At 34.9% G+C, this 20,777-nt stretch overlaps 1 protein-coding gene across 2 annotated transcripts; it reads left to right on the top strand.

The window, feature by feature from the left end:
• The first annotated feature begins 325 nt into the window (after positions 1-325).
• DEPDC1 (DEP domain containing 1) lies at positions 326-17,453 on the top strand. 2 transcript variants are annotated; one of them, XM_019731115.2, is made up of 12 exons: positions 326-492; positions 2,326-2,591; positions 4,376-4,532; positions 4,955-5,073; positions 5,512-5,642; positions 7,074-7,121; positions 9,692-9,832; positions 11,101-11,955; positions 12,372-12,544; positions 14,594-14,770; positions 15,850-16,035; positions 16,734-17,453. In XM_019731115.2, exons 1-12 carry the CDS (start codon positions 445-447, stop codon positions 16,872-16,874), a joined length of 2,442 nt encoding a protein of 813 aa, XP_019586674.1. In that variant the 5' UTR covers positions 326-444; the 3' UTR covers positions 16,875-17,453. The 2 variants fall into 2 exon arrangements, with proteins under 2 accessions (XP_019586674.1, XP_019586682.1); XM_019731123.2 differs by lacking the exon at positions 11,101-11,955.
• The last annotated feature ends 3,324 nt before the right edge of the window (positions 17,454-20,777 follow it).

Here is a 20,777-nt window from a genome sequence, read left to right as displayed (position 1 = left end):
CCAAATTCCCTTAAACCAAAAGCTGGCCTCCAAACAATCCTGTCTGGGACTAAACAACCTCACCCGTTCTGAGTGTGGAAACATGACTCCTCCTCGCCAACCACCGCAAGAGGGAGAAGCAGCTCCAGGGAAGCCGGGTGAGGCCTGCAGCCTCTCTCACCAGCCCGGCCCCCGAGCCCACCAGCCAGTGCCAGCCACCGACTCCACCACTCACCGCGGGGAGAGGCTCCACCGCCCAAGCAGACTGCGGCTCGGACTGCGGCGCGTCACGTGATCGACAGCGTAGCCAATCAGCGCAGCCTCTGCTGTATTCAAATCGGCGGCGGGGCTGACGGTTGCACCGAGCGACGCCGACAGCTGGACAGCGGCTGGAATGTAACTTTCCACCGCGATGCGCTGCGCCTGCCGCTGACGGACCTCTGGCAGACCACCCGGGTGGGCGGAATGGAGAATCGGAGTGTGCCTCCTGGGCCTTATCGGGCCACCAAGCTGGTAAGACAGCGCGAAACGACGAGACTGGCCAGCCGTGTGATGGCCGCCACCACTTTTACGTGAGAGCGTTAGTACTTTATTTTGGACGAAGGGATGGATCCCAGAGCCTCTTGTTTCGCTGACAAGGAGATTGAAAGGAATTAACCGGTATCACAAAACCCTTGCGGGACGGGTCTGCGCCCCTCCCCCTCTTTTGCTCCCGTTGCCCGGCGGTAGGAGCATCCGCACTAATGCCTTGTTAGGCGGCTCGGGTTCCGGGTGTTGTCGGCGTCCCCGGAATGTCATAGACTAATTCGAGTGTAGCCGCTCCCCGCGCCTGATCGTCTACCCCTATCAGGATTCGAGAAGAATTTAGAATGAGTTCCAATGCTTTGTAGGATCAGACTCGGAACAAGCCCAAATGCCACAGCTTCGTTTTGCTGGCCCTGTAGAATCGAAGGCAGGATGTACCAACTGAATGCCACTAGGTAACAGTTGATTATTTCAAAACTAAACCTAGAATATAGCACTGTTGGTAGTCACTGTGTTGGTACTTGCATACAGTGCCTCGCTCATTTAGATCTTCATCCTAGAGGATCCTGTGCCACTGGTTATGTGACATTAGGAGAGACACTTGACTTCTGTGAACCTCAGTTTCTACGCTGGTTCAGTAGGGCTGATAATACATGTCATCCCTAATAGATTTTCAGATATGTGAAAGTGTATTATGTTCTGTAGAATAAAAAACACTTTATCCTCTGGATGAATTGCAGCTCTGTATGTTTCTTGAATAAATTCATGTACAGAACGTGGAGGTGTGGGAAGAAAATAATACAGTTATTGTGTTTTCAGCCATTAAATTTTACGTTGTGGTGTTGGGGACACTAGGTTAGGTAAATGATAACATAGCTAGCTGTGGCTTAGCTGCAGTTACAGATTTCTTGACCTCTAACGTAGGATTTTTCAATTAAAAAGTGATGTGCTTATTCTACACCACCACCACCTTCATCTCCACTGTTAAAGCTGCTACAAACCTAAAAGTTTGGGTGATCTGAAGACAATTTGGAAAATGTGAGTCTCTTAAAAACGTAGATATGTCACAATGTCATAAATACACAGTGAACTTAAAGCTTACTTAATTTACTCCATCTGTTCTATATTCTCTATTGGAATCTTCACATAAGAGATACAGTAGTAAATATATAACCAATTTTAATATTAAAGGTATTTTACCAGTGAAACTACTGCGGGCCACAATATTTGGCCAGCATAGAAGTTACAAATGCAGGTTCTAGAGTCAATCAAATCTGGGTTTGACGGGTTCATCACTTACACTAGCTGTGTGACTTTGGTCAAATGATTAAGTTTCTCTGCCTCATATTCCTCATCTAAAAATGGAATAATAATAGTACCTATTCACAGCATTGTGAGAATTAAAGTGCAATAATGAATGTAAAGAATATTGTCTGACACAAATGCTACCAGCATATTATTAATATTAGTTGAGATTTTTTAAAAAAACAGGAATAAATACTTTCTCTATGGAGGACTAAAGGCAAGTTTGTTGCAGTTCTTCATTATTCCTAGGTTTTCTAGATAAGCCACTCAGCCAATGAAGTGCTTTTAATCAAAAACTTTTACCAAAAAATATTATTACAAGAGTAGAATTAATAAAAAGAAATCAGTATGAGATATAAAATTTTCTATAGCACAAGTAAGATGAATGATTTCTTCATGAGTTTTTATGATGTCAGATGTAAAGGAAAAATTTTTCCTTTATCATTTATTTTGAATCAGTAAGAAGTTTCATTTTTGTTTAATTTTTTTAAAAATGTTTTCCTTTTTTTTTTGCAGTGGAATGAAGTTACCGTATCTTTTCGAGCAGGAATGCCTCTGAGAAAACACAGGCAACATTTTAAAAAATACGGCAATTGTTTTACAGCAGAAGAAGCTGTGGATTGGCTTTATGACCTATTAAGAAATAATAGCAATTTTGGTCCTGAAGTTACAAGGCAACAGACTATCCAACTATTGAGAAAATTTCTTAAGAATCATGTAATTGAAGATATCAAAGGTAGATGGGGATCAGAAAATCTTGATGACAACAGTCAGCTATTCAGGTACTGAACAAAGAAATAACTGCATAACTGAATTACTTACGATAAAGTTTAACTCCGCTTCTATTATACTGTTACTAAAACAGCAGTTTCTTCAAAAGTAATGTTTTCTGTAGAGAACTGTTCTTAATCCAATTAAGACCATTTAGAAGTTAAATGTACTTAAAGTTAAGAGCTGCACAATTCAAACTTTTAAAACGTTAGAGATTATATATGCATATAATAGGGAGGAAAGCGTGAGATATTATTACTTCTGCATATTTTGAAGCTGTATAACATTTCAAAGATAGATCATTATTAACCTTTAGTTTCATAGATTCAAGAATTACAAGACAAATTGTCACAGGTCCTTGCCTTCAAGTAACATATATTCTTATATAATCTAAGAATACAGGTGATACGATAAATAATACCAAACTTTATGTAATAAATAACAGAAGAAATATACCATAGGTTAAAGAGAATATTAATTATTTATGAACCAAAGGCCTTGCTTTATGATTACAGGTTGTTTTTTTTAATTTCTAAGCAGGGTAGGTATTAGCTCCTTTTTACAGATGAGGGAGCTGAGACCATGCTTGAACAAATTATGTTCCCTCTGTCTGAAATATGTCCTTCTATCTTGAAACACTATACCCAGTTGTCAGACTAGTAAATATATTTTTTCTCATATCAGTTCTATTGTAGGCTCCCCTGTTGAGCTTTTCTGAGTCCCTCAGGCCACATAACTGCTTTTTCTCTCATGCACCCAGGGTTCTTTGTTATATTTCTATTAAACTTGGTCTTTGAATTCAAATATCTGCTTTGTTTTCCTCTACAGAATTAGCACTTTTCAAATGAAATGTCATGGAAATTGATTTTTTACCTATGTTATGATCAAAGATGATTTGTGCCATAGAAGTAAACTGCAATAACAAGCATATGAATAGTTCATTTTGTATAACACACTAGAACTCTTTCCTCTTAATTACTCCTTAGTCACCTTTGTGGGCTCCTTTGCTGGCTGCTGCCCATCCTTTAGCTGTTACTGGTTCTCAAGGTCCTAGACTTGTCTTCACTTCACCTCTTTCCCTGGGCTTTAGACCCATTTTTTTGCCTATTAGACAGGTACTTCAAATGTGGCATATAGAAAATCACTATCATCTCTTAACCTAATATTTGTCATCTTATATCCATATCTTAAAGAATGGCACTATCTTCTCTATAGTTGCCTTGGTTCTTTCCCTTCTTCCTTTTAATATGATTTCATTATCAAACAAGTTCTATTGTGCTGCCTCAGTAGTTCTCATCTGTCCACTTCTCTCCACTGAGAATATTTTCATTAGACCGTTATTCTCTCTTACCTGAAATTCTGCTTAATTCTTCAACTAGTCCCCCTGCCTCTAGACTTTTACAATAGTAAATAAACTATGGAGTACTTAAAAATAAAGTTTACCAAAAATGTGTAAGACCTTACTTGGGAAAAATCAGATGACTCATGAAAGAAATTTAGAAAATGTAACATTCTAGGACCATTTTGTATGTGATACCTCTACAACAGAATTGATTCTAATAATAACTGAATTATTCTAAAATAAACTTAAAATATGCACAGTGTACTAAAGAAAGCAGGAAACTATTAAAATATATTTGAAAGATTTAATGGAAAAGTCAATTTACCGAATTTTCATTCTTTGGTGTCAATAAATGTAAGTAAATCCAATTTTTGTGTGATTTTTAAGATAAATAGACACTGAAAGTTTGTTTCTGATCTCACATTATTTAATTACATGTTATTCTTAAACCAGATTTCCTGCAAATTCTCCACTTAAAACTCTTCCACGAAGGCATCCAGAATTGAGAAAAACCAGCATAGATAATTTTTCCAAAGATAAAGATAGTATTTTTAAATTACGAAACTTATCTCGCAGAACTCCTAAAAAGCATGGATTACAATTCTTTCAGGTAAAACATCCTTTTTACTAATCACTAATTTAAATATAATTACCATGTGCTTAATAATAGAATCATTAAAAGTAAATGGTTCATTAATATTTGAGGCCAATAGTTGAAATCTTAACCTACATTATATTCTAAAAATGTATATGTAAATTTTTTGGAACCCATAGAAACAATAAAAAAAATGGTAGTAAGACATACTTGAAACAGTAATAGTATAATTTAAGCATGTTTTATTTTAAATTGATTTAAGGTGCTGGGGGCAGTTGCAAAACCAAAAGCTTTATCACCATATGTTAAATTATTTCCTCAGGTGACACTTACCTTATAGCTCCACAATGATGCTTTACTAAATATTAGGAGTGGTATCTGTTCAGTAGATCCTTAATTTGAGCATAACATATTAAACCAAATAATTCTTTTTTCAGGAAAATACAGAACACATGAACTGTGAAATAAACAATGAAGATCAAGAAAACTCTATTTATAATAGAGAAATAAGCCAGAAAGACGTTGAAGAAGTTTGGAGATATATTATTCTGATCTAGTAAGCTAAAACTAAGCTATAACCAAGTACTGAAGATGTTTAGAATGTTAACTTGATGTTTTCATCAAGATATTCAAGTGGGAGAAAAAAAAACAGAATTGTTCTCCAACCTTACAGTTTAACCTGTATATGTGCTTCTTAATAAATGGTCTTGTTATATATAGTACTAGTACAGTAGAAATAGAATTTTTTCAGTATGATTTGCTTCTCTTTTGAATCAAAGTTGTAGCTTGTTTGGGGTCTGTTTTGGAATACTTCAAAGGTTATTAAGATAAATATATTTGAAAGTGGATACTAAATATAAGCCTACAAATTTTGATTGCAGAAAAAACAGTAAAATATTCTGAGGGCTTTGTTTGCCAATCAAACTCATATTTATATTCTATTCCACTTATTTTATGGAGGAAAAAAAAGTTTGTATTCTTTTCTTCTATTTAGCCTGCAAACGATTTTAGGTGTGTCATCCCTAGAAGAAGTCATAAATCCAAAACAAGTAATTCCTCAATATATAATGTACAACATGACAAATACAAGTAAACATGGAATAGTTATACTACAAGACAAATCAGGTTGGTATCAATAAAAGAAGTTGGAATATTTTTAAACTTGCTAACAAAGGTTTTAGGTGTTGTGGGGGTGTACAGAGACCACAATGTGAAAAGCAGAATACTTTAATTGAGAGAACATCAGGGAGACTATTATTTTATCATAGGTGCTTTAGCATAGTGGAATACTACTATATATAATACATACTATTATTTTAGTTCTTAAGGTAGATTCATATTTTTTAAATGACAGGGTTAAACATCCAAAACATATGTAAATATAATTAAAACTATTGATTAACCACATTTTATTGAGGACCTATAATGTGCCAGGCATTGTTCTAAAGATTTAGTGATAAACAAGAGGGAAATGGTCCATGCCTTCCTAGAGCTTACATGAGTAGTTATATACAAATTTAAAGGGCTCAAGACATACATGTACATAAAACCAAAGTAACACACAATACAATAATCCCAAGCTCTTAAGACCAGCATTCTAAAGATCACTGGTTTTGTATTTTGTATTATGTTATGTTTTATATTATATTAATTACATATTTTTATATAATGAGTTGCTTTCAGGTATAAGATAGGGAAATAATTTAAGTCAGATGCATCAGAAAAGTTAAATTATAAGAAATGTATCAACAAATCCAGTCAAAATGTTGAATCATTTTTTTATAATCAGTGCTGTCTATAGAATTAATTGACAATGCATTACTTTGTGTTTCTTTATGTGGGCAAGAACTTGGAGGTTTTAATTGTAGGAGCAAATAATAAATGTCAAAACGTAAGAGTATTATGTTGTATATGCATTTGGCTTTGGACCATTCCCATTTTTCATTACCTAAAATAATTAACAGTATGTGTTCTCATCCAAGCTTTCTATTCTTTGTAACCATACACCTTTCAAGTCAAGCCTATGTGTGGTTTTGTGTATGTATCCAAAAACTGCTAGATTTTATGCAGCATATTTCAGTTAGAGGCAATTAAAATGTTTGAAGCAAGCCTCACTGTGAAAGTACCCTGTATTTAAATACGGCTTGTTTCAGTCATAGGTCTCACTCAAATCAGTAATATTCAAACCACATAGCTATAGTTAGAAATTAAGATAAAGAAAAGATGGTGGTAGTGGATAAAAATGAATATTAATTTTTTCTGAACTACCCCTCCCAAAAAATCATTAGTTTTTGATTTGGGGGTAGCTAATTGTTTTATGTATCATGGCAAGAGTCAAACTCAAGATCCCTATAAGTTTTTAAACTTGTATTTTAAAATAGTGTCTTGGCCCCATGTCTTGTTAAACATATAATTTTTAATCCTGGTAATACACATATACATATATCCATGCATATATACATACATAATTATATGTAATAACTTAAGTTTTAAATACTCATATAGTATCATAAAAATGTGACTTATTAAACAATGTTAATTTTTGTCTGTGTGTAGATGACCTTCCTCATTGGGTGTTATCTGCCATGAAGTGTCTAGCAAATTGTAAGTTAAACTCTCTCTCTCTCTTTCTATATGTGTATGTATGTGTATGTGTGTGTGTGTGTGTATATATATATATATATATATATATATATATATATATATATGTTCTATACTGGTAGTATTTAACAAGAACTGAGAAAATTTTTTAAGTAATTTGTTAAAGTCCTGATAAAATTAAAGTATGTCATTACTCTTGATATTTATATGAAAATGTGGAACTGATTACATTTCTTGGCATGTGGAGTATGTTATATAGCCCTTTACTTTTTCTATGCAAATGGTGATTTTATAATTCAAGCACGTCATTTATGGCTCAGTTCTCATATGTCATTAAGTCATAGGCCTCAGGATCTGAAAGAATTTTTAGGTGTAATCTACATCAAGTTGCCTCAGTGAGGCCCAAACAGTTCAAGTAGCAAATTGTAAGTAAAGCAGCTTGTAAGTGGAAAGTTTCAGTCAGAAATGAAGTCTCATAAAACCCACTCATACCTGTTGCCAACGTACATGGCTTCAACATTCAGGTCCTGCACGACATGCAGGATATATGAATGGGACTTTTATGAAAAATGATCTGTCACTAATCAGCAAATCATTTTTCAGCATTTCATTCATCAAGCTTTTTTTCCAGTGATGAGTGATAGTTGATTTTTATAATTTAAGACCCCTGTTCAAGCACACAACCCTAATTGCTTTCAAAATCAATTTTAAAAAATGTGCAGAGATGTGTGCTTTTAAATCATCAAAAGTTAAATTATATTTTAATAATTTTGTTACAAAGGTATTTTTCTAGTTCTTATAAAATTAGTATTTTATTAATGTTCAGGGTAAATATAGATTCCCTTGTCTGACTGGGTTTCAATACGACAAAATAACAGACTAAATAGCAATAAAGTAAGTAATATAAGTCACAGATTTTATTTATTAAATCGAGGTAAAGATCTTGATCATAATCTTAAGATTTTTGAGTTTCTCTTTCTACCTTTCCCCCCTACCTAACTGCCCTTTGCTCTCATGTCTTCACTCATGGTTAGCAGCTCAGATAAGCATACTTCCAGGGATTTCTCTGATGGCCTATTTTCAAGGATTTGTGTCCTCCCTTTCTTCCCAGTTCATGTTACACCTAAATGATACCAAAGATATAACTTACCGGGTTCCAGTTTAATGACAGTATACCTAGACAGAAGAAATGCTAAGATTTTTACTTGTTATTTAATCCCTCACAGTAATCCTGTGACATGTGAGATTCAGTGATCAGTATACTATTACTAATATTTTTCTAGAGAGAAAATTAAGACTTAGAAAGTCTTCTAGTACATTATAAGCTATGTATTCAAACCTAGATTTTCTAATTATAAGTTCTGTACTTTTAATTCCAGTAAAGTATTTTCTGTCTAAGAAAATTTTCTAATTATCACATTTTTTATTCTATATATTAAGAATATTTCTTATATCCTCCTTAGAAAAATATTTATTTTGCTGTACATGAAGCCCGTATTAGCCTTTAAGCTGTTAAATGTGTGTGTATGTGATTTGTTTTCTTTAATCCTTTTTCATTGTGTGCTCATACTTGAGGAGCCACACAAAAGTTTAGACACCAAGAAGTAAGAGAGATCATTTGGGTTTGGGGAGGGAAAGATTTTAACTTGAAAGATAGCATAGTGACTCACACCTGAATGCATACCGCAGTCACTAGAAAGACTTGCCAAAGATCATGATTTGGTATGTCAGGAAGCTTTTTTCTTTTTCTTTTTCTTTTAACTATGCTTCAGAAGATTCTTATGGCCAAGATACCCAGGTCAGTGTTTGGAAACAACTGAATTAGTGAAGCAGAAGCAAATATTTTTAGGTCAGTAATCCAAGCTCCACCTCCATAGATTCTGGTCTGTGTAGAGGAGCTTATATTTCTATTAGGTACATTGGATGATTTTGATTATGTAGTCCATGGGCCACCCTTTAAATGTTGTTGGCCCTCAAGGTCCAAGGTGTTGCTCTCACTTTACACTGCTCTAAGTTCTAATTCTAGTTTTGCCACCAAGAGCTCTTTCATCTTTAGCAAGTTACTCTGCTTCAGTTTCCTCATCTGTAACATGAGATCAGGTCTTCCGAGGAATACAGTAATGAGTATGCATGGTGATTTCAATGTTAAGCTAATGAAACAGAATGTAAAGATAATAATTCCTTAAGGGTATGAGTCATATCAGGCAAAATTTATTCATAAAAATGTAAATTTGCAAAAGACAACTTGTAAGAATTATTTGCATTATCAAAATATTCTTTGCTTTATAAAATGAATTGTGATAAAATTCCATTAAAGTAAATTTCCCTACGGCTTTTAAATTATATTTCAAATTTTACTTTATATGCAGTTTCTCAGATAAATAAATATTAAACAAAATACTAGTAATTGCTTGCAGTGATTTCTGCTGAAAAGATGAGGAATGTGACAGAATTTCAGAATTTATTAAACAAAGCTCCTGCATGAAATACAGGTTTTACGCTTTTTATAAGTATGTTTTTAAAATAAAATATATTTTGCTTTTTTCTTTTTTTTCCTGCCTTCTACCTCTTAGGGCCAAGAAGTAATGATATGAATAATCCAACTTATATTGGTTTTGAACGAGATGTATTCAGAACAATTGCAGATTATTTTCTAGATCTCCCTGAACCTCTACTTACCTTTGAATATTATGAATTATTTGTGAACATTTTGGGTATGTGTGGATTTTTACTTACTATTTAAATTCATTTTATTAGACTTTTCAAATTTCCCATAATTTAAGAGATCTAAAAGTATAGGTAAATAGGAAGATGGTAAGCTATAAATTATTTTAAAACTCGGTAACACTCTGCTGTTGTGTTGTTTTCCATTAATTCAGATATATCATTCCAACATCAATTCGCCACACCAATTGGGTTTCCAACAATTCAATTTATTTCTGACAGTAACTATCCAGAACTCGCCCAGACCCCACAAGTTAAAGACAAAGTCCTTCAGTTCTGATACAAACTACCCAATGTTAGCGCAGACGGCACAGACTAGGGCTCAGTTCCACCAGATGGCCCTCACTTCAGGTACCAGCTCCAAATGGGGTCCTCAGGCTCACACTTCTGCCCAGCTAACTACCAACTCAGGGGTTCCCACAGATTTAATAATTCACTACAGCAGCTCACAGACTCTGGAAAGTGCTTCACTTAATGATTCCCAGTTTATTATACAGGGTCCAAGTCAGGAACAACCAAATGGAACAGACACACAGGGTAAGGATGGGCTGTGCAGAGTTTCCAGGCCCCCTCCAGGAAGCCACCCTCCCAAGCACATCCTTGTGTTCACCAGCCTATAAGCCCCTTAACCTCATTGTTTCAGAGTTTCAATGGAGATTGCCATACATAGGCATGATTGATTAATTCATTGGTGACTGAATTAAATCTCTAACCCCTTCAGGGAGGTCTGAGATTGGCCGAAAATTCTAACCTTCTAAGCAAGGCCATCCCTAAATCACTTCATAAACTCAGATGTGCTCAAATAGGCTTATTACGGATAACAGAAGACTCTTACCACTCAAGAAATTCCAAGGGTTTTAGGAGATTTATGCCAGGTACCAGAGACCCAAAAGACCAAATATATGTTTTATTATACTACAGCTATCTTATAATTAAGAGCTTTTTAATAGTTCTAGACAGAAAGCAGATATTTATTTAATGTATTTGACTCAATCCATTTAATTAGATTGTTGAAATAAATGTTAAATGTACTGATATCACAAATTGAAAAATCTCTAGTCAGTCTTGCACTTTGTACCTGAATGTTGCATGTGTCCTATTTGAGTGGCTTCTGAATTAAGCAACTGCTGTTTGTTGAACTATACTAACAATATATACTATAGTGATGCTTTATTTTTTTTAACTTTACTGTTGTTTTGTTTTATTTTTGTCCACTGTCATACAGTTGCATCTTAATTTTTGTTTCATTTCCTGGTAGTTGTTTGTGGCTACATCACAGTTTCAAATAGACCCAGTGGGATACATAAAATCCAAGATGATCCACAGTCTTCAAAAAGCCTTCACTTAAACAGTTTGAATTCCTTCAAATCAACTGAGTGTCTTCTTCTCAGTCTGCTTCATAAAGACAAAAACAAAGAAGAACCAGATACTACTGAGAGACCGCAGAGAAGCCATCATGGATTTCAAGAAAAACCCGCTAAGAAAATGCACCTAGCCAATAACTTAAAAAACAGAAGAGCCAGTGCTAATGACATACTAGGAGGAAGCTGTCATAGTTTAACAGGCTTAAGTAGTGTGCATGTTCTGGCCTCTAACATCAAACCAAGGTGCTATTCTTTAGAAGGAATTGTAGATTTACCAGGGAGTTCAAGTAAAGGGGTCTCCAGAGTCTGCCATCAGTCTGTTCTGAACATAGAAGGACAAAATAATAAACAAGTTTTAGAGTCTAAGACCAAACAGGAATCCATAATGACTCTTCATTCAGAGGAAAGTATTCAAAAGCCACTCTGTGTTGGTTTTAAGAGAACCTCTACTTCGACTGTTCAAGACCAAGAGGAGTTATATAATGGGAAAAGCAAGTCAAAACAGCTTTGTAGATCTCAGAGTTTACTTTTAAGAAGTAGTACGCATAGGAATAGTTATATCAATATGCCAGTGGCTGAAATTATCATGAAACCAAATCTTGGACAAGGCAGCACAAGTGTGCAAACAGCTGTGGAAGGCGAACTCGGAGAGTATAGTACCACAATCAATAAAAGACTCTGCAAAAGTACAATAGAACTTTCAGAAAATTCTTTACCTTCAGCTTCTTCTATGTTGACTGGCACACAAAGTAAGCTTGATGCTTTCAATGCATGTAATACTAACTTATTTTTTACTAACTGTTTTGCTTACCTGGCTTTTTCTTCTCTTAAATCAGTTTTTTCCCCCTCCAAAAGGAAAGTTTCTTATTGTAAAAGACTCTTGTCATGGCACAACCAAGATTTATTTTACTAAAGCACTTACTTTTCCTTCAGTTTCACTTATTCTGAATCACTTACTTTGTAAGAAGTGTAGAATGTTAATATTCCAATGGGTTATAAAGAAAATGAGAATCTTAATCATGCTTTTGAGGAATGTGGAAATTTCTAGGAATAGTTAAAAGAAATACTGAAATATTATTTTGCCTTTAGGTAACTGTATGCTGGTAGTATGAAAGCAACTAGTATTATTGATGATTTTTTTCGGGGGGGTAACTTTGCCTTCTAGGTCTGCTGCAACCTCATTTAGAGAGGGTTGCCATCGATGCACTCCAGTTATGTTGTTTGTTACTTCCCCCACCAAATCGTCGGAAGCTTCAGCTGTTAATGCGCATGATTTCTCGAATGAGTCAAAATGTTGATATGCCCCAGCTTCATGATACAATGGGTACAAGATCACTGGTACGTCGATTTCTTAAAGAAAGAATAATCCTTGGTTCATAAACCATAAAAGGAAAACCAAACCACCTAAATGTACTACTTGAGTGATGGTGTGGTCTTGAAATCTTAGTTTCTTGGGTTAGAAAGATACTTAAATGCTTTCCTAGCAGCAAAAATGTTGTTGTATTACTCCTTTGTACCCAGTCTGTTCTACTGTCACATCTTGATCTTTATCTTGTATGAGGACTCGGGCTCTTCACTCATCCTGTATCACTTCATTGTCAGACCATATTCTACTGCCTTTTGCCAGTTCTCGTTGGTGGGGAAGGAAGAGGAGCTGCAGGCAGTGTTGAAAGCTTAAGGGCACGATAGCTCTGAAGCAGAGAATTAATGGGAAATAACACGTCCAGTAAGTCAAAGTGTTTCAGAGATTGTGGTAATGGGAAAGTTGTGTTTGATGACTTATGTGAATTAGGATGGCACGTCCTTGTGGACATGAAGTTGGGAGAAACTACAGTGAAGCTTTGTCAGGCTCTTGAGGCTGAAGGTAGAGGCATTTATGTGCAAGTATTGATTGGAAATGAACTTTTGACTATATATAGTATCTCTATTCTCTCTCTCTCTCTCTCTCTCTGTCTCTCTCTCTCTCTCTCTCTCTCTCTCTGTCTCTCTCTCTCTCTCCCCCTGTGTGTGTGTCTCATGAGCTTCCTCTTCCTCATAGTGCAGCTTCAATTTACCAGAGGTTTTCATAGCAAGGAATCTGGAGCTACGGTCTGTTTTTCCACTTATTAAGGGCAGTTCTTTAACAATGATAGACCTAATATAGAGAAAAAATTATTCTTGAGTAATTGTAGCGCTGTTGAAAAGCATAGGGAAGTTTATAGGGGAAGCTATTTTGAGAAACATGAGTAGAAAGGAGGTAATTCTGATTTTACACTTTTTGAGTTTGATATTATAGGACATCCAAATGATATTTATCCAACAGAATGTTGGAAATGTGTGCCTGGTGAATAAGGGTCAGGGTAGAAGGCAGACTTTTTTGGAGAGGTGGTACCGTGTTTTCCCCGAAAATAAGACCTAGGCAAACAATCAGCTCTAATGCGTCTTTTGGAGCAAAAATTAATATAAGACCAGGTCTTATATTATGTAAGACCCGGTATTATGTTATATTATATAATACCTGGTCTTATAGTAAAATAAGACTGGGGCTTATATTAATTTTTGCCCAAAAGACGCATTACAGCTGATTGTCCAGCTAGGCCTTATTTTCAGGGAAACACAGTAGTTGAAGCTATGAGAGTAAATGAGCTCCACAAAGCTGAGAAAAAAAGAATAAAAAGCTGAGGACTAAACTTGGAAGGAGATGGAAAAACCTGCCTGACATGTAAGAATAACATCGAAAATATTTCAATTCAGTATGCTCATCATATATTACATGCAAAATACTTCAAATAGAATTCTGAAATTCTAATTATTCTAGAATGAGGTGTGTGTGTGTGTGTGTGTGTGTTCCTTACAGTTCGTAGGTCATATGGATATGAATGAGAGTAAATGAGTTTTGAAACATAAAATTTATCTCAGAATTTGAAGATCCCTTATGATGAAATTGAAAAATATATGTATTAATTACATAGCATTAAAAACTATGTTCCAGAGTTTCAAAAGATAAATGATGCCAACCTTGTAACCACTAATGTTTATGTGTTATATATTCTCCTTATCTGTGTTTTTGTAGGATCTACTTAATGCAACAAGTTGTTGTTCTCTAGCAGCCTTTAAGCAACATAGCTATATGTTATTAATGGAACCTATGTTATTTTCTGCTAAAATTGTGACAAAATGGAAGAAAACCTATGCTTTTTATAATCCTTTGGAATTATAGTAAAGAAATACTTAACAAGTACTTTACAAAGAATAATAGACATTCTCACCTGTCTAATATAATAAATTATTGTCCTCATTTTTAAACTGAAGTCTGCTTATCACCTTATCTCAATACTTCAGCATAATGCTAGAAATTACTGATAATTTTAATTTATATAAAAGCTCAGGTTTTTAATATGTTTCTAGATGATACACACTTTCTCTCGGTGTATTCTGTGCTGTGCTGAAGAAGTGGGTCTTGATGAGATCCTCGCTGCAAGATTAGTTTCTTTCTTAATGGATCATCATCAGGAAATCCTTCAAGTACCCTCTCACTTACAGTCTGCAGTGGAGAAACATCTTGACTACTTAAAAAGGGGCCATGTATGTATTACAAGTCTTAAAATTCTCTGATTTGTCAGTTGCAAGTGGCAAACTCATCTTGAACTAGCCTAGTCAAAAAGAGGCACTTTATCAGCTCACATAAATAACCTCTAAAAGTCAGGAATCGACAGACTCTGGGGACTCAAACAGCAATAGGACTGTGTTTCCATCCCTCCATCTCTTATTTCCAGTTTGGTCCTGTATTTGACAAACAGCCCTTCACATGATGGGCAACATGGTTGATTAAAACTCTTGAGTTACAGATTTAATGTTTGCAACCCAAAGGGAAAAAGAGCTATGCCAACACTTCCATTTTGAAAAGTTCTTAATATGGACTCTGACTGGCCCAATCTAGGTTAAATGAACATCTTCTGGGTGGTTGAGGGTGAGTGGGTTGGAGAGAGGACCATAAATAGATGGGAAGAGAATCTGTTCTTCAAAAAATATGAGGATAGAAGGGTTACAAAGGGAAGAAACTGTTATAAGAAGGAGGGAAGGAATACTGAGCAGCCAAAAACAACAGATGTTTACTATCTTCAATGTTTGGATGCCTAGCACATATATTCATGTTTCTTCCCATATGTATCATTCTAATATTGCCCTGACTTACCATTATTATGACTACCCCTACAATTTCTTTCTCTTAGCAACAGATGTATAGGGTCTTCCCATGCCCCTCAAAAACAGTAGATGAATATTTTAACTGTTACTGTGTTATAACATGTTTTAAGAGGAATTCAAGTACCACTTCTATTGTTACTGTTTTGTAGTTAAAATAACAAAATCCATGGTTAACAGTAATGATGATAGCTACCTTTGTTTAATACTTACTGTATGCTAAGAACTTCATGTACATTATCTCATGTCATCCGGGACATTGTACAGACCAAGAAAAGTTAAAGAACTTGCTGAAAGTTACAAAGCTAATAGGTTGTGGAGCTGGTATTTAGATCCTTCTTAATGTGTTGAATGTTTGGTAGCAAAATAATAGGTACTAAAACCCATCAAAAGAACACTTGACCAAATAGGAACATGACCAGAATTAATAGACTTGGATTGTTTTATTTTGTTTACTACAGATTAAAAATCCTGGAGATGGACTGATTGCTCCTTTGCCAACGTATTCATACTGTAAGCAGATTAGTGCTCAGGAGTTTGATGAACAGAAAGTTTCTACGTCTCAAGCTGCAATTGCAGAACTTTTAGAGAATATTATTAAAAACAAGAGTTTGCCTCTAAAGGAGAAAAGGAAAAAACTAAAACAGGTAAGAGAATGAGCATATTCTCAATCATTGAGAACATTTGATTTAGACTATTTGACTAAGTATTTCCAATAGGCTATTGCTGGTTATTATTTCATAACACTTGGAATTTAATTTCTCATGTAAATATTTTGGATTTTTAAATATTGGATGTATAGGCTACATATGACCACCTGCCTGGTTTTACTCTTTACCCTTAAATTTTAATAATAACAGGTATATGCGTTTACTTCTGGTGTTTTGTATGATTATAGCTTAGATCAGCCTGGGAAAACAATTATAAAATTTGAATTATGTTACATAACTTTTAGTGACTCATCATTATCATTTAGAATTTTTAGCTCTATACCAAAAACCGGTAGCCACATAAGTTTGGTAAGTCCTCCGGGTGTGAGACACTCAAAGAAACATGAAATATGCTAGATCCCTGTGATCTTCATAGGCTTTACCAGTGGGAAGGAAGAAAGTCTGGAATTTAGGATATTTAGCAAGAGAAGAGATCCTAGAAAGTTAATATTAACTGAAATCTAAGATACCTTACAGTGTACCTTTCATATATGAAAAGGCAGGGAGAAACAAGGAGAAACTGAAAGGACACTCATCTCTGTAATATATGTTGAATTCTTTTAAAATGTTGTACACTAGCGTCAGCTAGGGTAATCATGTTAAATATACTCTGAAGTCCTCACCTTGTCTTTAAGTTTCAGAAGGAATATCCATTGATATATCAGAAAAGATTTCCAACCACGGAGAGTGAAGCAGCACTTTTTGGTGACAAACCTACAATCAAGCAACCAATGCTAATTTTAAGAAAACCAAAGTTGCATAGTATAAGATACTAACTGAAGGAAAAAATATGGAATACTTGTGGAAGTTTAGTAAATGAAGCCATATCTAAGAATCCAGCTACTAAAAACGAAGTCTATTTATTAGTTAGGTTTTTCTAAATAAAATACATATAAGGATGTGCCAAACAAAATAATTTTTATCAATTTAAGACTGCTAAGAAACTAGTGGATCCCAACTGAGAGAAAATAACAATGGGTGATGCCAAATATTTTAACCAGAAACAACCTTTTGTTTTTTATACAGCTACCATGGAAAAGCTATTATGATGTGTGCTAAAATTATATGTACTTGAATTTTGAAAACTGACATGTGTTCAGCAAGATTTAGTTGTAATTCTGTTTTAAAAGAAAACTTATCGGCACATGTGTTTATGGATATTAGCTTAAAGAACTAGTTGTTCAGAGTTACTTTTGTTTCTACTGTGTTTCCTCTAAAATAAGACCTAGCCGGACAATCAGCTCTGATGTGTCTTTTGGAGCAAAAATTAGTGTAAGTCTCGGTCTTATTTTACTATAATCTAAGACCCAGTCTCATATAATATAATAATTAATATAATATAATATAATATAATATAATATTAAGTTTTGCTCCAAAAGACGCAGTAGAGCTGATTGTCAAGCTAGGTCTTATTTTTAGGGAAGCAGGGTAAGTGTAAGAATGTGAAGACAGTTTGAAAACAATGAATTAACTCTCAACTGCTAAATGTTGCACTCATATCTTTTTCTACTTTTGATCTATTTATGTATGTATGTGTTTTTGAAATATGTATATATATAATAAGACTTTGGTTTACCTTAAACATTTATCCTAACTGCTTCAGTCATTTAGTTTTTTCAGTAAATATCTTTTGCATTCTTATGTTCATGAACCTAGAAGATAGAGATATATAGAAGTATAAGGCAATCATGTATTCATTCAAAAGATATTTATTTAGCAACTGCTATGAGCCTTTCACTATTTCAGATTTGTTCAGACAATGATGAATAAAACAAAATCTCTTCCCTTAAAGTATTTATTTTCTAATCAAGGGAGATATACCTAACCAGTAATTAAAATAACAGTTCACCCCCCTGAAATCAAGTCATGGGAATTCCTTCAGTTGAAGACTGACCTCTTTGATTATGGAACAATTCTCTAAGTTAGTATTTTTCAAACTGTTGCATATTAGAATCACCTGGAGAGTTTTAAAATAATATATGCTGAAGCCCTACCTTATACCAAATAAATCCGAATTTTGAGGGATGGTATATAAGCATCAGTTTTTCAAACTTTCTAGGTGATTCTAATATCCAGCCAACTTTGAAAACCAGTGCCTGAAATACTTTTGTAATGTAAATGTCAAGCTGGTGGCACACTGGCTTTTTTATTGGAAGAAAATGCTGGTATAAATGCCTCTCTTAGTACAAGGGGCTCCAAATTTAGGTATGATTAACTTAACACAAATTTGAAGCAGATTTTCTTCCATATTTTGCTCTAAGATTGTTTAATATCCATTCCTCAAGTGTAAAGATGTACATAATGCCTGGGATATAATAGACACTGTTCAATGACTGTTCTGATTTCTCAGTGTTGTGCTATAAAATGACAATGTTCCATTTGAAATTACTATTTTTATTAAAAATTTGAACAGAAAATGAAAACTATCTTTTGCCCAGAAACCTTAGCTGTAAAATTATTGGACTAAATTAGGATTCTTTCCACTGTGTTTCTGTTTTACAACTTTTCCTGTTTAAAAGTGTGTAATGTGAATGATGTTGCATATTAAGATAAAAATATTATGGGTTTTGTAACAATTTTGTTTTTGTATTTATTGATTGATATTAAATATATAAACATTATAAAAACATAGTAATCATCTGCATTAGTGATGAGACCACAAAATATAAGGTGTGTCACTTTAATAATGTGAACTTTGAAGTCAGTTTTGAATCCTGTGCAATTCACCATGTATCCTCAGACCAGTTACTTCTCTGAGTCCTAGTCTTCTCATCTGTAAGACAAAGACTATTAATAATACCTCTCTTCCAGGATTGGTGTGAGGATGAAATAGAATAATGCATGTGATGGGTTTGGCACAGTATCTAGTATAGAATAAGCACTCTATAAGTATTAGCAGTTATTAAAATTACTTAGAATTAAAGCACTAGAGGAGATCTCACAAAAATAAAGTACTTTCAATTGCTTTGGGCAGTCTAGAGGTTTTTGTTGAGTACTAATTGGCATAGGGCTGGGTGAAGGAAGTCAGCTGAGTATTAATCCGCAAGGCGAAGGAAAGAAAGACTGGAAAGCAGTAAACCAAACAATCCCTGGAACTCACAGAGCTGGGAATAGGTCATGCTCCCATCAACCAGAATGGAGAGAACTTAAAATACCTGAGGAATTGGGTAGCATGTTTAGAAGAGTTGTGCTTTTGCAGTGCAGCCAAATCAGCCCTAGAATTAAAACTGCTAGGGAGTCGGGCCGGCCCCGTGGCTCAGGCGGTTAGAGCTCCATGCTCCTAACTCCGAGGGCTGCGGGTTCGATTCCCACATGACCCAGTGGGCTCTCAACCACAAGGTTGCCAGTTCGATTCCTTGAGTCCTGCAAGGGATGGTGGGCAGCACCCCCTGCAACTAAAATTGAACACGGCACCTTGAGCTGAGCTGCCACTGAGCTCCCGGATGGCTCAGTTGGTTGGAGCATGTCCTCTCAACCACAAGGTTGCCGGTTTGACCTCCCGCAAGGGATGGTGGGCTGCGCCCCCTGCAACTAGCAACGGCAACTGGACCTGGAGCTGAGCTGCGCCCTCCACAACTAAGACTGAAAGGACAACAACTTGAAGCTGAACAGGCACCCTCCACAATATGATTGAAAGGACAACAACTTGACTTGGAAAAAAGTCCTGGAAGTACACACTGTTCCCCAATAAAGTCCTGTTCCCCTTCCCCAATAAAATCTTTAAAAAAAAAAAAAAAAAAAAGAAACTACTAGGGAGTCACCCTCATAAATTTTTAAAACAAGTCTCAAAGTGTTCAAATTGATCTTAAAGTAGCTTTCTGTGTGCCAAAACAAACTTCAAGATTTTAAAGAAGTACAACAAAAATCCAGCATTCAACAATGTAAGATTCACAATGTTCAGCATCCAATAAAAAATTATCAGACTGGCAAAGAAACAGAAAAAAATATAACCCATAACCAGGGAGAAAAATCAATAGAAACAGCAATGACAGACATTTTAGCAAAGTAATTATAAATATGTTCTTAGATATAAAGAAAATCATGAATATAGTGATAGAAATGGAAAATGTAAAAAAGATGTAAATAGAAATTCTAGAGATTAAAAATGAAATACACAAAATGTAAACTACATGGAATGAAATTTAAAGCAAATCAGATACAGCAGAAGAAAATATCTATAAACTTGAAAACAGCAATAGGAACCACCCTTAATTAAGTATGGAGGAAACAAAACTGAAAAAATAAATACTCAGTGAACAGTGTGAAAATATGAAATTGAATAATGTGGGTGCAGTAGGAGACCAGGAATGAGAGAAGAAAAAGGGAAGACATAAAAATTATTGGCCAAAAATAATGGCTGAATTTTTTCTAAATGTAATAAAGACCACAGAAGCGCAAGTAACCCTCAGCAAAAGAAACATAAAACTTCACGGAGGCAAATTTAACCCAGTTGCTGAAAACTACTGATAAGGAGAAAAATACTAAATACATCCAGAGAAAAACACATTTTAGACAGAGGAACAAAAATAAGTTATAGTAACCCTGTAGAAACTGCAATACAGACAAAAAAAAAAATGATTTAGATTTGATATCTTGGCTGGGAGTTGGTACCAGTTCGCCACCAATAAAAGTTTTGACAGGAACTATAGATAATCGACCAGCCATCACTGATAGTCCCT

Source organism: Rhinolophus sinicus, linkage group LG06 (genome assembly GCF_036562045.2).
Source record: "Rhinolophus sinicus isolate RSC01 linkage group LG06, ASM3656204v1, whole genome shotgun sequence".
NCBI classification, from domain to species: Eukaryota; Metazoa; Chordata; class Mammalia; order Chiroptera; family Rhinolophidae; genus Rhinolophus; species Rhinolophus sinicus.
The sequence above is the reverse complement of the archived record's forward strand: the minus strand, read 5'-3'. Positions and strand labels throughout refer to the sequence as shown.

Excerpts from the sequence above, each read along its gene's own strand:
- DEPDC1 (XM_019731115.2), top strand. The coding sequence starts at position 445 with ATGGAGAATCGGAGTGTGCCTCCTGGGCCTTATCGGGCCACCAAGCTG. Across the intron at positions 493-2,325 it reads CTTATCGGGCCACCAAGCTG|TGGAATGAAGTTACCGTATC; the intron begins GTAAGACAGCGC and ends TTTTTTTTGCAG. Across the intron at positions 2,592-4,375 it reads GACAACAGTCAGCTATTCAG|ATTTCCTGCAAATTCTCCAC; the intron begins GTACTGAACAAA and ends TTCTTAAACCAG.